Here is a 17,440-nt window from a genome sequence, read left to right on the forward strand (position 1 = left end):
CACAGAGCTCAGCTTCGGCCTGGGAATGAACACACTGTCCAAGGAGATAAATGACTTTTAGGGGGGGATAGTAAGATCCCCTTACCTGTGTGTGTGTGTGTTTGAGAGTGTGCTGTCCAAGTTGTGTACGTTTGTGGGCTGACAAAACAGGGAGAGACAAAGAAGACAGAAGGAACCATTTTGCTGTGTGTGTGCTAGTTTCTGCAAGACAGAAGAGGCAGTTGTGTCTGTGCAATTCCTCTGTGGGTGCAGCCACTATATGCATTAGTACGCATACCCTTGTGTAAAGCGCAGAGAGTCTGTGTGTGTGTGTGTGTGTGTGTGTGTGTGTGTGTGTGTGTGTGTGTGTGTGTGCGTGCGTGCGTGCGTGCGTGCGTGTGTGTGTGTTGGGGGGAGGGTGGGGTGGACGGCAAAGATGGAGATGGAGACACAGATCGAGAGAGTGAAAAAAACCCATAAATAATTGATGCTAGATACCGCCTTGCATCTGCCGCCTGCTGCCATTGAGTTTCTTCAAAGTAGATGGTGATGCACGGTCCTGCTGAAGCACTGCACAGCCACCCATCCATTCTGACCTCATTATCACATTAGAAAGGCAATAATGCATTGGCTTTAAAGCGAGCGAAAAAAATTACTTTCTATGAAATGGATGCAAATGTTTCTGCCTCAGATCATTTGCCAGATCTGCTGAATCTTATAATTTTTTTTTACCATGTTATTTAACATGGGAGGAAAAAAAGAGACCAATTCCGAGTTGTCATGCAAAGGTCCAAATGGGATTGTTAATTACTTGAATATTGGCGTGTGAGTGTGGAGCGGATGTGGAGTTTCTCTCTGGTTGCCATATCAGTCACAAACAAGTGGGTTAGGCTGTTTGGAGAGTCTCAATACGTGATTGACTTTAATGTGTTTAAGTTTTGCTCCCTCCCTCCCTCTGTAGGCCTATTTTCTCTCAGTTTGCCTCATTAAATCTTTGTGGAAATTCTCCAGCTCTTGTGGAAGAGACTTTCCTTTGATTAGGCTATAAACAAATGGAGGAGTTGGTTGACATCTCCCAAGACTGTGGCCCTCTTTTGTTTTGCTGCTGCACTGTTGCTGCCCCCCCCCTCCTTCCCTCCCTCCCTGCTTTGACAGGACTCGAGTACTATTCCCCAAAGCCTTTATTCTCGCTCCTTTTCTTTTTTTCCCCGTGTTCCCTTACCCAACTCCAACCCCTCCTCCCCTCCGCCTTTGTTAAAGACGGCCCCTCATCCACTCCCCCCACGTTTCTCTCCCTCTCTCTCTCTCTCTCTCTCTTGCGCTGTCTCCCTCTCTCGCTCTCTCATTATGCGCTCATCCGTTCCGCTGGCTGGGAGCTGAGAGCAGCGCTGAGGAGGAGAGTGGTTTGGGAAACCGGCGGCATGTCGCTGCAGTTTTCACCAAAAGAGGAAAAAAAAAACAACCCAGAAAAGGTGGACCAAAGTGTCAGGAGCTGCTTTTTCTTTTCTGCCAACACTCCTCCTCTCCCTCTGTCTGTCCGCTCACTTCTCATTGACTCACTCCTCCCTGCTTCAGCCGGCTGACTGAGTGCGCTGACACTGGGACCACTACCTGCTGCCTGGGGATTAAGCGCGCTATGAATACCCGGAGCTTAATTTGTTGTTTTGGCTGCCAGTGAGTGTTGGATCCACACGGAGGAGAAGCGGGAGCGTAAATCCTTGTGGCCAGGACACTGGGAGCGCCTCTGGACTGAGACATCCCAGTGAAGAAATAACTGGACTGGACTGGATGCTTGAAAAGAAAAGAAAGACGGCAAACCACACAATGAGAGACAAGTTCTTTCCTGAAAGGCAAAACTGAAAAAGCACACTCACCCTAATACGGAGGAGGGTCAGAGGAGAATGAGAGGCTTTTCCTCTAATTATTTGGTTGGAATTTTTCTTAACGGGCTGCTGACACCAGGGAATAAATCCCAACAAATCTGCGCCTGGAGCGCTCTGGTTGATTTGTGATCACACAGAGGTTTTTCTCCTTTTCTTTTCACGAGTTTATTCATTCAGAGTGTCTTTGTATTTTGCTCATCATCTGTAGCATATTAAGAGCAAAGACAGCCGTGGACTGACAGGTCGAGCGGAGATTGCGATCGTTCACCTCTAACTTTTCTCATCCTCTCCACCACTTCCTTTGACCTGCTTCTGGCACCAGGAGATTTTTATTTTTTGGGGGGGACAGGAGTCAGCTGCTTATCCCCCCTCCATGAGACTGGCTTGGAATAAAGGGTATTGAACCAAGGAGGAGTGGCAGGCACGCAGGAGACACAGGGAGGAAAAGCCAACCATCTCCGTGATCCCGGGAGCATATGGTTTAGCGAGAGTCGGCCAGCTGCTTTCCAGCCATCCTCCTAATCACGCTACAGCAGACAGAAGTCGCTCCGGTGACGGTTTCAGGTTTGGATGGATTATGGTGTGCCGTAGACCATAAAACCAAAGAAGCAGGTCCTTTCGGATACAAAGAAGTTGTGCCGAGTTAGAGGAGTGAATTCAGATCATTGCGGAGGAGAGCACCTAACCCGTGCAGGCAGCAGCCACAGGGAAGCTACAGAAGATGCACAGCCATCTCCTCTTAGGGAAATACTTGTGACAGGTGTTTTTGGTGTGCACCAGACCTCGGCTTGGTTTCTAAAGGTTTTTGACAAGAAGAATGAGGGGGAGTGCTTTCGGAGCCGGCATCCTCAGACCTCTTTCGTTCGACTAATTACCAGTCAGGGTCACTGGGAAGAGAAGAGCGGATTCCTTCTGTGGATTTACTCCTGGTCTGCTGTGGAAGTTTCCCCGTTTGGATATCTAGACAATCCAAAACATCCTAACACACACACATCTCTGGCTTAGGTGTATCTCACATACATGCTAAAAGCACAGGAACACACAGTCTCAAATACAGCATCACCACCCACTTAAATCCACACACATGTTTGCACTGTAAGTATAAACCACCTCACAACACACACACACACACACACACACACACACACACACACAGACACACACAGACACACAGACAGACAGACACACATACTCCCACATTAAAATCCCATTTGTTAGTCTTTTTCCCAGCGGGCACAGCATAATGGAGGTCGTGTGGACAGGTGGGGGGCTGTAGGAGTCCAACATCCCGGCACCCCTGTCTGTCCTTTTTCCCAAATGGATGTTATTATCTCTAAAAATGTGTTGCTTGGAAACCGCTGAAAGCTTGCCGCCGCAATTCTCTGACAGTCACCGGGTCCCTTCCACGGTGCACAGCTGGAACCACAGCTGAGACAAGCAACCATCACACATCTTTTTTTTTTTCATTTTTTTTTCTTCATCTTTATCCTTATCGTCTTGGCCGTCACTCCACCGCCATCATTTTTTCCAACGGGTCTTTGGGCACCCCTCGGCGCGCTCCTCGCCCCGTCATCTCCTCCACCCTGGAGGGGAGGGGGTCGCTGGAGTGGAGCATGAGCGGGTGCCACTATCCCTCGCCGGCGCCAGCAGAGCGGGACCGCAGGTACCAGCACAAAGTGTCGCTGGTGGTGCGCTATTTCATGATCCCCTGCAACATCTGTCTGATCCTGCTGGCCACATCTACACTTGGCTTCGCCGTGCTACTCTTCCTCAATAACTGTATGTTTGCTCATCTGAATCACACAACTTCACTCTCTGAACTCTTTTCTCTTCCTCTGCAGTTTCATATCAACACATCGGTCTCTGCTTTGCAATAGATTGCCTGCCTTAAACCCAGATTCGAAGCATTGGTGCTTCCTTTGCTGCAGAATTTAGCCGGAAAAACATTATTTTGCATTGCAAATACTACATAGTAAATGTCCTTGTTGAAACAAATGCCCCCACCAAAAAAAAAAAAAGAAAGCTCACCTTCCCTCTCATGACAGCCTTATCTGCACTTGAAGTAGGGACATCAGGACAGCTAAAGTCACAGCCCTCCCTATCCTTGATCCTGTGTCTGCAGGCTTCTAAGACTGCTTCATATCTCCTCTCCAAAGCCTTGGCATTTACTTTGAACTGTGCGATGAAGTATTAAATGGCGATTAAATGCCTTTGGTGGATGAAAATGTGTCTTTTGGCCTGGAAAACCCTGACTGCTCCTCCACTGCAAAGTTCTTTCCCCACTTTATATTTAAAGTACAGTCGCTCCTTTAAGAGCCCGAGACATAACATTTGGTTGCCGTAGTTACTTGTGGCAGGTTTGATGGTGGCATTTTGTCAAAGAGTTCTGAAAGGAGAGTTAATTGCTTTAGTAACCTCCATGCTGGGTGTCACTTTCAAGCACCAGCGCCAATACAATAGATGACTTTCTGCAGAAAAGTAATGCCTTATTTTTGTTTTTTCTTCAATAGCTTCATTTGAAAAGTGTAAACATGGCAAACGTCTCTCAACACCAGTGTTTTGTCTTCACACAAACAGCACTTAAAGAACCGCACACACTTAAAACCTGTGAAACAATCTGACTGAGCGTCTGAGGCCATCTCTTGACACCTGACAGGTTTCGATACTCAGTTCCAGAGACACATTTCAAATATTGCTCAGAAATTATAGATCTGGTACCTGTCACAGTTAGGGCTGAGTATCAGATCTAATAGCTGCAACTATCTGGGGGCCAACAAGTTTCCTTCACACACAAATCCGAAATAGAGATTCACCAGACACCGAAGAACAATATGCAATAACACACTATCAGGAGTTCCCCACCACAGTTTGATGACACTGACTCATTCATTCTCCTCAGTCTCTCTCTCCAGACGTACACAAGTCTATTTCTGAGTTCAGTTTAAAGCGTGTCAAAGGGGACATTTTATCAACTCCAAAGTGGGCTATTATTCATGCATGACTGGTGCCTCAAAATCAGTAGCAGATTATAATAAGTAAGTAAATACATTCAGTAAGCACAACCATAAAGGTAATTGCCATTGTGCCAAAGTAGGGTTGAAGTGGTATTTGAGCACCAATTTAAGTTGAAAGGTTTTGTTCAGTCTCTTGATTGTTGTTCCCTGTCAAGCTATTTTTGCTGGATTTCTCTTATTCTATTATAAGGCTGTTGACTGTTGATTGCAGCCACACAAACATGTTTTAGTTTTAAAACACATTAAGGTTTCTTTGTTTACGCTAGCATCTACTGAATAAACCTGCTGATAGCATGTATAGTTTTAGGAACATCGGGAAATTGTAGCATCTAGCGAAAACTTGTATGCGAGACATTTAAAGTACACTGGCAAATTGTAGTGTCTAACGATATCTTGCATGTGAGCCATTTAAGGAAGATCAGTAAATTGTAGCGTCCAGCAATAATTTGTGTGAGGCATTTAAGCAACATTGGTAAATTGTCGCGCCTACCGATAGTCTGCATGAGACATTAAGGTGGCATCTGTTAATTGCAACAACAGAAAACAACCTGGATTAAACTCTCCCCCTCTAAACTGCATGAAAACTAAAAATGTGTACCACAGTGTGTAATGTAATTTTCTTAATCTTAAAATGGATATTATAAAATTAGTACTAAAGAAGGTATTGTACAGGAAAACATGTTGAAGAAGTCCCCAAAACCCACGGGATGCACCTTCTTCCATTTGTCAGACAGCCTACTGTTTTCCGTGGTTTGTGTCTTCCCGTCGTCTGTGTCAGCCATTCCCTCTCATTCTTACTGGTGGTTGTGGGTAACTGGAAGTAGAATAGTTCATTTGTAACCTCGCCGTGTTACTGAATCACTTTCAGCCAGACAGATTCTATTGGATTTAATACAAACTCAGTTAAAGCAGCCCAATCTTCACCTCTCAGATGACCGAGTGAAAAGAAATGTTCACGGCAGAAATTGATGAGCTGAAAGGGGCTCTATTATGCTGCCAAGAGCCCTCGCCATGTGGCCACAAGGACAGCTGGATGGGATAGTGATAGTGCTGCTAGTGGTGTGTGTGTGTGTGTGTGTGTGTGTGTGTGTGTGTGTGTGTGTGTGTGTGTGTGTGTGTGTGTGTGTAGTTGGAGGAGGGGGTGTGAGAGGAGTCATGCAACCTCAGATTCGCAATTTCTGTTGTCACCATATGGGGTGAAGCATGTCCACACATACGCACAGTTTGTAACCAAATCCAAATTCTTGCTCTGCACACGCACACACAATCACTTTGTCATTCTGTACCACTATACATCAGCCGCAGTAAAGGGAGAAGGTGACACACATGCAAAGATATGTACACACACACACACACACACACACACACACACACACACACACACACACACCTCTTTCTTCACATGGCTAAATGTCACAGTCAGACACATATTGATTCGCTGAAGATATAGGGTGAATGATGGCCATGTTGTGACATTCACACAAGCACAGGGACTTGCGCAGGCTTTGCCGGCTGCAAAAGGGAGATTTAAATGGCTGATATGTTTATGGAAAGACCTTATCTTGTCCTTTCGTTATGGAAATGTGAAGGAATCGCTTAGCTTCGTCCCAGCGTCTCCGCTCACTTGTGTGCGACACCTTCTCTGTCACGCTCTTTGCGGTTCACCTGGTGTGACAATACTATCTACGTATGTTTGTTTGTGCATGTTCGACACTCCTTTACACTTCACCCAGCAGAACGTCTTCTACATCTTCCTCGTGCCAATTGCTGCTCCCCTCGTTTTTATATGTTGTTTTGAAATCCCCCCCAGATGGAAATCAGTTACCGTCATGACTGACTGGGCAACAGCTTCAGCAGACACTTCATTATTCACCTATAGCGCCAACCAGGCCTCTCTACTCCCCTCTCCTCATTTTTTCTCTCTCTCACGGACACCCCCCCTCCCCCTCCCCCTCCACCCCCACAACCCAAAGCCCCGGCCAAATGACAAGCAATTTTAAGCGGGCCTAAATTTAAATCTCAGCCGTGTTGCGGGATGCCGATGGATATCGCACAAGTCCCGAGAAAGGCTTTCGGCTGGGGCGGTTGACGGGGGCCCCGGAAAAATGTGTTAGTGGGGTAATTGATGTGATGTGTTTTATCTTCCTCATTATCCCTCACAGTGCGGAGACATTGGAGAGATGGCTGGGTGGTTGCGCCGCCTTTCTGAATGTGTGTGTTGGGGTGTTTGTTCAGCGCAGGCAGCTCTGACAACTCACTGGGGGCTTTGCTTAGTGAGTCAGACAGCCGAGTCGACTGGCGGAGTGCAGATGGTGGTTCGGTTGAGTCCTGCTTGGTCGTATCACGATGGTCTTGGCTGATCATTTGGTGAAGTTCACTGGTAAAAGATTAAATAATCACCACTGTAGATCAGCACTGATGTTGATTTTTTATTTTTTTTATTTTCTAAAAACTAATTATGATTCTGCAGGAATCAACCAGCTGGATATGTTTTTTTCTTTTCTTCCATGATGTTTGGTGCCATATGTCTATCGTGTCTGTACTCTTGATTACCCCCACTCCATGTTTTCTATTCGCTGCTGAAATGATTAGCTATTTAATCAGTTTGTCATTCCACAGAAAATTAATCTACTGCAATCTGAATAGCCCATTGTTTAGCAGACAAACTTTTTCTGGTTCTCAAATATAGAAATTGGCCGTTTAACATAAAAAAATTTAAAAAGGCACAATTTGGGGTTTTAAGGCTGTTTGTCTGAGAATGGAAGCAATTTGAAGACCTCTCAGGGAAATAGTTTTTTTCTTTATTTTCTAATTCTGTTGCCTAAACAATTGGTCGTATAATAGAAAATAATCACGAGATTAAGCAACAATAATAAATCTGTGTCTGTTTTAGTTTTTCTGCCCTTAACAAGATCCCTAATTTTCCTGCTGAGTAAAGTAAAAACTAACTTCATCAATCTTCATTACACACTGCTCAGTTTGAGGCCTGGTCATGTTTGTCCTCATTTGCGAGCATCAAGGTATCAAAGCTTTTTGGGGTTTTATGGTTCCCACGAACCTGCGAGCCTTATGTCATCGTCTGCTGGGTATTGACCAGGAGAGTAGCATGATGTCATTGAGGGAAAAAACATTGATTTATTCAGCATATGGTTGCAAAGGAGTGGGGGGGCGGGGACGGAGGAAGTTATCCCTGATGTGCTTTACGCTATCACTGTTGTGAAATTTCCAATCTTATCTCACACTGTTCAACTCCAAAACAAATCCTGGGTCCTCAACTCTCATGTGCACTTGGAATTTGAACAGTCCTGCAGTGGTTTTAAAATGAGAGGACCGTAGAAGCAATGCACGACAACACAGCGTTGATACTGCTATCACTGAAATGTACTCCTGTCGATTAGTTCAGCCGGGTTCCTGCGGGGCCCCGGTCTCTGCATTAGAATGTGTTAGATAGAAAAAGCCAGGCCTCCAGACAGAACATGTTCCCCCTTTTCTTTTTTGGTCTTTTTTTTTTTTTTTTTTTTTGGTAGCAACTCAATTACTTGGCCTTTACCCCTGGGAAGTCGCTGAATCTCCCCAAAACTAAAATCCTATTTCTCTCTTTTATCTCTTCCAGACAAACCACCTCACTTCACACCAGCTCAGCCTCCTGATGGTAAGTCCTCTGTGCTTTCTGTCTGCTCGCCTCCTTTGACCGCTGGGTTTCAGGGGGGGGGGGGGGGTGGAGGTATCCGCAAATAATGACTGCAGAGAGCGGATCCCTGCCTTTGAAGTGGGCAGCCGTCTGTGCGCGTTGCCAGATTTGGCAGCTCCGCTTTTTGTTTCTGTACTGTTGGTATGGCAGGCACGTGGCCAGGTTTGCTCAGGGCTTTGATGTAAGTGGAATCTTTTGATGACTTGATTTGAACTGCTCCGCATGGCTAGTTGGGCTGATGTTCAATACCTGTTACCACAGCAGCATTCACATCCTTCTGATAGGGTCTAATAGGATAATAGCACTCCTTCTCTGTGAGTCTTCAGCATTAGTTTTAGGCTGCTGGCTGGTTTGTAGGCCAGGGGCACTCAGTAGCACCATTACCTCACCTTGTTATCCATATGTTAGCGTCCAATCCAGCACAGTTAAATCTTTACAATGAGTGTTATATTGTTTCAGTTGTTTTCTGGCCCAGTAGCACGAGCCGTTAATTATGAAAAAGCAACAATTTATTTCCCAAACAGAAGATCTCGGCAAGCTTTAATTGGAGGAAAACAGCTGGTTTTCAAGCTGCTATCATGAATTTTTATCAGAGGCTGCACAGTGAGACCGTGTTTGATAGACTTTGGTGGTTTTTTTTTGTTGCTGCAGTGACAGCTCGGGGATGGACTCCTACCAGTTCTGAAGGTGTTGTATCATCCTGCAGGCTACAAAGCCGGAGGTTTGAAGGGAGAAAAACACGAAGAGAAAATGTTTCTAATGATCCCAGTGCCGGTTGATGCCTTGCACAAAAGGCCACATTGTGGGCTCGCTGAATCTGTTTCTGATAATTGCTCAATCTCTTGCCCCGTAGGCCAGCTTGTTTGAAAAAAAAAAAAGCAGTTTGTGAACGATGACAGCTTTAAACATTTTTTTTTTTTTTTTGTATCAAATTAGAGGTGGTTTATGATGAATGTAATTGTCTGACGGAGTCGGGACAATAGGCTGTTCACCGTCAATGTGAAATGGCCGTGGCGTTTGCCCTCAATGAATAATTGTGTTTGATTGGAGCATTTCTGAACTTGGCCTCACCTCAACAACACCTGAGGAGTGTATGAGATATATATATTTTTCTCTCCATCCTTTTGTGCCTCATCACAAAACACTGGAGATTCAATTGCGGTCGGTCGAGTGTACGGCAGTTATTTGTTTTTGTTTTAATGACAGATGAAATTGACTTGACAAATGATTATATCTTACGGAGTGGTTTCTATTTGTCTATTTCTGAAGCAAATATTGTCATAAAAGTTGCTTCTCTGCTGGGAAAATGAGAAACAGTATGCAGCCAGTAAAGCAACCCATTTCTGTCTCCCATTGAATTTCCCCCTACAAAAGAAATAACGCCCTGCTTATTGATTGAGCCACTCATTTCCCATGTATTCATGTTTTCTGCTGTCTGAAGGGCACAGTTTGTTTCTGCACTAGTCAACCGTTTAAAAGCTGCTGCTAGCCCTTAATTACATTTCCAATAGTTCTACAGGGTTTCCATCAGTGGCCTATGCTGTTTTAATATGCCAAGCAAAACAAAAAGCAAAGTCTCCAATCAGTGGGGTAAGCCTGCCTTGTGGGACCCAGTTTCTCTGGGTCATTTAACGCTGAGGAGATTAGTGAGACAATTAGAGTTGGCCCAAATACGGCAGTAGGCCACTTTTTTGTAGACGTACACTTTTAGCAGTGGTGGAGGGGGGCGATTTAGAAGATACTGGCAGAGGGCTAATACGGCGCTGCCATTAGTCAAATCTGCTCCAAAGAGCACAGGGCTTGTTCGACTGAACTTGTCCTCAGTGCCAAGGACGCGCCGCTCCCCAGTACTTAATTACAGGAAATCACAGACAAGATACCAAAGAGCCTGCATTTTTAAACAGCCTACTTTGTCTCTGATATGCCGTTGATGAGGCGTCCTTATTAGCGCGAGGAGATTCTGCAGAAAGTGAAGGAATTTTGTTCCGCAAATTGCAGTGAGAGACTCTCAAGGCTCGCTTGGGAAAAATGCAGGTTCGGCACAACATAAGCAAAGCTCTTACGATGATATTTATGGGTAGCGCCACCCGCAAATAGCTGACGAGTCCTCCCCAGTGAATGGCCTATAATCACCAGTCAAAAAAAGTGACAAAAGTCACAAAGCAGCCTTTAATTAGGCGCCTTCTTTGAAAGCTCAAAGCAGCAGTTGCTTGGCTTAGGCCATACTCATTATTGCCTGTCGTCTCCTGATAATAAGACAGTTGTTGCGTATTTGGCCAAAGCTAGAAAGCTTCACAGAATTTGCAGCTTGAGGGATTAGTATTGGACTTTGGAAAAGGGGGTTGATGCAGAGAAATTCTTGATGAATGAGGCGCTTCTTCAGCTGTTAGCGTCCACGTCCAGAGAAAACATAGAAAAAGCTGTTTGAGGACACAGAAAGGAGGCACTGGTGATAGTAGATGTGATGTCTGTTAAGGCTTTAAGATGGGCTGTTGATTTGTGCCGAATATAGCGAACCAAATAGATCTTGAATTCTTTCTCAAGGTCTTCAGGCCAAAAGGAAAATCAGTGAAGATGGCTCCTGGGAGGTTTCTCCTTCATTACATCCTATTTCCACCTGAGGTGACTAAACAAAGGCCAATCAAGATTGAAAATAGGCCAGAGACTCCAAAAAGAAGAGGAAGTGTTATGGAAGAGCGGAGCCTCAGACAGTTCAGAGGTCTCCAGTGACTGCAGCCGTCTCCGGCACCACCTGCCTGGCGAGAGCCCGTCCGCTGTGAATCTTTCAATTTCGCATTTGTCAATGACAGCTCTCTCCGGAGGATGCTCTTCACTGACAGTCAAAATAAACTCTTGGACTGAAATGTGATTTGATCTAAGATGGTGGCGCATCTGTGAGGGGAAAAAAAAAAAAAAAAAAAAAATAGCCGGGGGGCTCACTTAACACTTTGGGAACTCTACCTAGGACTGACATAACTGTTAGTCAACTCCGGGAGAATACAGTAACTACGTGCTCCGCACCCATTACCCTCTCACACACACACACACACACACACACACACACACACACACACACACACACACACACACACACACACACACACACACACACACACACACGATGCTCATGTAATTTATTCTGCCGGAGCCTTTCCCTGTGTTCTTGACAGTAAGCCTGACTCGGAGAGAGGCAGAATTAATTATGACTCCTCGGCCTATCTTAATTAAATCTTTTCACATCATAGATTTCACACAACAGAGGCAAAATATCTACCTCATCTTTCAGCTGGAATGGGGCGCGTTTGTGTGTGTGTGTGTGTGTGTGTGTGGGGGGGGTGTACTGCCTAAGAATGTCTCGCATCAAGATATCAAAGGTAACGGTGTAAAGTTGCTTCTCCAGGATTATAATTTCACAGAAGAGTTGTTATGTCCGGCTTTTAACGGAGAGTAGCCTGTTAGCCCACTATTGTGGCGGCTGGCAGAGAGACAGCAGGGCAACGCAGCCTTGACTTTATCAAAGGGGAGTTTGTTGCCCTTTTAAAGTACACAGAGCTTTCAAACCGCGCGGCTCGACTCTGCATCCTCACCTTGGCCTGTCTCGTTCCATGTCTGTGGACTCAGCAGATGCTTACGTGAGCATCTAAAAAAGCCTGTAAGTAGCGTGTTTTTTTTTCTTTTTCTTTCTTTCTTTTCATAAACAAAGGTGAAAGCCAAAAGCATTAGCCACATTTTGTAATGCCTCCACATCCGACCATTCGTCACTGACAGCATTCCCGCTCAGGCTCGCCTCACCTCACCTCACCTCAGGTTTAGTTGCTATTGATCTGCCAAGATAGGTTTAGAAGCAGCCGTCCGCGGAGAGAAAAACAAAAATATTAGCCGGAGAGGAGCGAGTGGGCCGAGGCTGTAAAGTGCAGCACTATTTGCCTTTTGATTCCCTATGACACAAAGTAATTGGTGACGGAGTTAGCCGAGCAGGGCTTTTGTTGATGTGTCCCCCAGCTGTGGAGCGAACCTGACTGATTGCTGATGCCGGTTGTTCTGGGACCTCGGACCTTGGATGGAGCAGCAGCTCTTTGATGTGGACCGACGGCACACTGAGCTTCCTGTGGCTGTTATCTGGAGGCCGTCAGCCATGTCTGACTTCGAGGCGTGATCTCTGATTATTGCAAATCCCAGAGTCAGTTTTATTAAGATTTTTTAAAACTCCTCTTGTTAATACATGTTTTTCCGGTGCGCGTGTATATTTTTAGTTCGGCCTCAGACTCCCATTTCACTCAGAAATGGAACTTCACACTGATGAAAGCTCTCTGTGACGGCAGCTCTCTTTATTTTGCCTCGTTAGTCCCACATTAAATTCATCCAAACTTTGTGCGGTTGAATTCCCTCTTCCTCACGACAATAAAGCAGAAAACAGAACAAATTTCCTTTATGCCGGGTCTCTGAAATGAAATCGAAGGAGTGACATTAGCAGGATAAACAAAACCCCATCGACTGTATGAATCCATGCGAGCTCATTAGGAGTTTCTAGCTGCTCGTGGAAGCCCTTATTGCTCAGCATGGCGGCGCGGAGCGATGTTGAAAGCACACCCCTTCTCGGCTCTTCGTCACAAACTGAAGGTAATTAGCACGCAGAATTGCCCGATGTCACAAGAACTGCGCTCTTTATGTTGTTCGCGTGTTGACGGCAACGGTGGCTATTCAGCAGCAGTGGAAGGCCACGCTGCTCATTGAGTCTCATTAACACACCAGGAAGTTGTTTTAAATCAGGGCTCCGTCGTCACTCTACTTTAAGCTGTGATGGGCAGCTGCTAATTTAATTGTTGGGTGTCAGGAAAGAACTGGGAAGTTGAACTAATGCCGCGCATTTCACTGTCAGGTTGTTAATTAGAGGAAAATAAGTGGCTTGTCGTGTCAACGTGTTGCCCAACAATATTGCGCGGTGATACCCTGCTATTAGCCGAGTCCTGCATCACATTCAGGCTTCCCGTTATTAAGAGGAGCGAGTTGGAGAAGAAGTGTGGTGTTCAGCTCTGACAGCATCCTTAATGTTACTGTATATCTTGGTTTTCTGCAGAAGCAGAGAGTCAGGCGTCTGCAGTTCAGGGCTCTCTCGTTCTCTCTTGTTCTGTCAGACACACACACACACTCTCTCTCTCTCTCTCAATCTCTTACTTCCCCCTGAACATTTCACCCCTTGCTTCTTGTTTTTCTTCACTCAGCCAGAAACATTGTTTACAGATTGCAGTTGAACCTCAGGATGTGTGCATGAACATGCATACACTCCCGACACACACACACACACACACACACACACACACACACACACACACACACACACACACACACACACACACACTCATTACAGAGCCCCTAACATCCTATTTTACAGCTTGAATCAACTTTTATCTGAGTCTGTGTGCTTTGTGTTCCTGTGTGTTGACTTTGTGAAGAATTTGTGTGTGTGTGTGTGTGTGCGTGTGCGTGTGCGTGTGCGCGTGCATGTTCCTTTGAGTCTCATACACAGAGAGGGCAGGAAACTATCCATTCTGAACATCCCACCCTCAACGTGACCCTGAGACACAAAAACACAACCTGACTCACACACACGCACACGCACACGCACACACGCACACCTCCTGAAGGTTTGAAAGTTTAAGGGTGTAATGAAATGATTGCCTCTATCACTTTCTAAAATGTAATATTTTTAAAGCGCCGGTATTAGTTTGTTTGTTGGTCCTCCATTACCAGTACATTTATTGGAGGTTGTCATGGCAACCACATGCACAACTTGTTGTGGACCAGTCCAGTGGAATCCTGGTAAACAGTCTATTCATAATTCACTGCTCATATGGTTGCACCATCTGCAGAGCAGGGAATCTCACCCACCCTGTTAACACACACACACACACACACACACACACACACACACACACACACACACACACACACATTGTCGTCATCCTCTTTCATAGGACTTCTGGATCTGGAAGCCCTGACGTCAATCAGTATGTGTGTATATGTGTATGTGTATGTGTATGTGTGTGTGTGTGTGGTGAATATATGGGTTTTGCTTCACTGGTCACAATTACTACACACTGACACTTGGCCCAGCAGCACATCAGCGACACCATTTATGCACTGCAAGTTTTTTTTTTTTTTTCATGGAGCCAGGCACGCAAACACCATGCATAAATGAGAATTTCATCAACTTGGGCATTGGTGTGTGTGTGTGTGTGTGTGTGCGTGTGCGTGTGTGTGTGTGTGTGCGCGTGTGTGTGTGTGTGTCTGTGCGTCACGCTGATTGCTGCCCTCTCACTGAGCTTTAATAAGATTTATGATAGCAGAGAGCGAGACAGAGGGCAGCAGATATTGAGACAAAGAGGGAAAGGAAGAGAAAAAGACAGTAACTCAGTAATTTGAATGTGTCTGTTTGGCCTTTACACTCTGAAGACACACAGATAATAGACTGTATATACTGTAGCGAGGCAGTGAATAGAGCCAACACATTATACTGTATGTTACAGGGGAACACAGAGCCAGCCAGAGGCATAGGGGAGGGCAAAGACACATTACGCTGTTTATTTTCTCGTAAACCTCTAAAAAAAAAAAAGCCTTTATGCACGTCCCCACAGGATGTTTGCATTTTATATGTATTTATATGGCTTATATGTAAGCCCTGATTTGTGATTGCTGGATTTGACCTCCACTGGTCAACAGTTTTCACACGGACTGAACTGCCACCTAGAAGAGACAAGAATAAGAAAAACGGACTATCCTATTAAATAGATGCACAAATCTTCAGTTTTGCACTTCATAAATGTTCTTTTACATATCAGCCCTGCTTTTAAATTTGAGCCATTTTTCTAATGACCTACCTGCTCAGGAATTTGTAATATTTCCCACAGCTGAATACAAAGTCCCACTTGAATGATAGAGATATATGTGATGTATTAAATGGATGATATGAATTTAATCTCTTGAATCAACCTCTTGTAATACATGTTCTGTTTAATGGTGTTTCTAATGCAGAAAGAAAACTATAGAAACAACACACTGCAAGGGAGCTGGTGAGAAGTTATATATTATCCTTCTTGATCTTTTATTCTCAAAACAAGCTTTTTACATACACAAACAAGAAAAAGGACATTTATTTGAGCGTCGCCGTATTGCCACATTTTCCCCTTCAGTCGTAGCCTCTGTGTGCTATGCATGCGCAGCAGAATTTACTAGTTATTTTTAACAGAGCTGTGGCACCGTGCTTGGAGGTGCGTACAGCCCAGAGTCATAAATTAGAGTTGCAGTCGGGAGCGGATGAAACAGTTTACATCATATAGACACTCCCTGTGCGCATATGGAAAATATATTTAAGTGGTCAGTATTAAAACCGCTATCCAGCTATCTGTCTGAAAAGAGTAGCTAGATGTTTTGAGCACTCGTGAAAAAAATCAGGGGGAATTAATTTCCCCCCCAAAGCTGGCTTTAGTTCTATAATTTTTTGGTTTACTTAATGTGCCTTTAACTTATCATTACATTGCCCTCAGTTTTTTTTAGCCATACACCTCAGCGAGTGTGGGTGCACCAGAGAGAACAAATAAGAGAGTGTGCTTTGTATTCCTACTACCTCGCATCTCTGCCTGCTTGCTCATTTCCATAATGAGAGAGAAAGAGGAAGAGGAGAAAAAAGAACAAGGAATTGAGGATAATTTGAACAATTTAGCTGTTGTCTCTTTTTTTTTTTTTTTTTTTTTTTTTGAAGAGAAAGAAATATGGAAGTTATTGTATATTTCCTGATTGTGCACAGTGAATGAGCACACGAGCCTTCAGCAATTTGGTTATTTGAACAGGTTTTCAGTTAAGTTTCATCACTCACACCATGTCATAAGCATAAAAACAGAAAGTAGTCCTATGAAATAAGTCAAAGGTTTCCCATAATAAGCCAACAGGCAGGCTGGAGTCTGTGTGTGTCTGTGTGTCTGTGTGTGTGTGTTGTCTGTGTGTGTGAGTGCATCTGCTCTGCACTCGCTCAGTTAAGCTTGTTTTTCCACTGGAGTTGCATGCCCCCCAGTACACTATGTAACTCCATAATTAGGGTTTGGTGTCACTGAAGGCAAACAGTGTGTGTGTGTGTGTGTGTGTGTGTGGCGCTGGGTATGTACTGTGTGTATTGTGTGTGCTCTTGTAACTTGTGGATACTGCCTCATTTACTGCAAATGGATGGTTGGTCTAACTCCTTTTTAAGGTCTGGGTTAAAGGTTACACTGCCAAAAAACAAAAAACAAAAAAAACCAGCACATCTTTAACATTCATCATTTTAGTGTCAACACATTTCCTCCATCACAGTAAAATAGTGAAGCATTTAATGGAGGAAATATAATGCTTTTTAAATGAGCATTTCACCACTTTTACACATTAACATCCATTTACTTGCCATGTGTTGTACTTCACTGCTTGTCAGGCAGGAGAGTTGTCAGGACAAGATGCTATTGGTTGCATTATGGGAAGTGCAGGATTCAGCATTATTGGAGTTTGACCATACACTGTATGTGAAAATGGATGTAATTGTGAAAATGACTTAAAAGGCTAATACCACTGAGGGCCAGTAAGGGGCTGCACAAAACCTTCAGCTCCAATAGACTCCCATTCAAAAAGCATCAACTTCTCTTATGAAATACAAAGTCAGTGAATGTTTTCCACAAGTCGTTTTGGTGTGATGAGCTAAATTGACTCCTTCTGATCAGTATTAAAGTATGTTTTTCTGAAGATGATTCCATAATTAATTAGATATTAGGCCTCCAAGAGAGGTATGTTTGGGGGTGTGTCTGGTTTGATTAAAGCGGAGGTGAAGCTGGGTTTCCAATATATGCGGGCGG

General features: G+C 44.6%; 1 protein-coding gene across 8 annotated transcripts in view; it reads left to right on the forward strand.

Moving 5' to 3' along the window:
• agrn (agrin) overlaps positions 1-17,440 on the forward strand; it is a 280,463-nt gene that overhangs the window by 102,679 nt on the left and 160,344 nt on the right. For 6 of the 8 annotated variants that reach the window (XM_069140920.1, XM_069140922.1, XM_069140921.1 and 3 more), the window contains one exon: positions 8,490-8,528. In XM_069140920.1, coding sequence (XP_068997021.1) covers positions 8,490-8,528 — 39 coding nt within the window. Of the gene's footprint in view, positions 1-1,348; positions 3,642-8,489; positions 8,529-17,440 lie in introns of those variants that run through there. The other 2 variants (XM_069140925.1, XM_069140927.1) reach the window with 1 other exon arrangement.

This window comes from Embiotoca jacksoni, unplaced genomic scaffold (assembly GCF_022577435.1).
Source record: "Embiotoca jacksoni isolate LCO1_2020_lvr unplaced genomic scaffold, fEmbJac1.0.p SCAF_9, whole genome shotgun sequence".
In the NCBI taxonomy this organism is placed as follows: Eukaryota; Metazoa; Chordata; class Actinopteri; family Embiotocidae; genus Embiotoca; species Embiotoca jacksoni.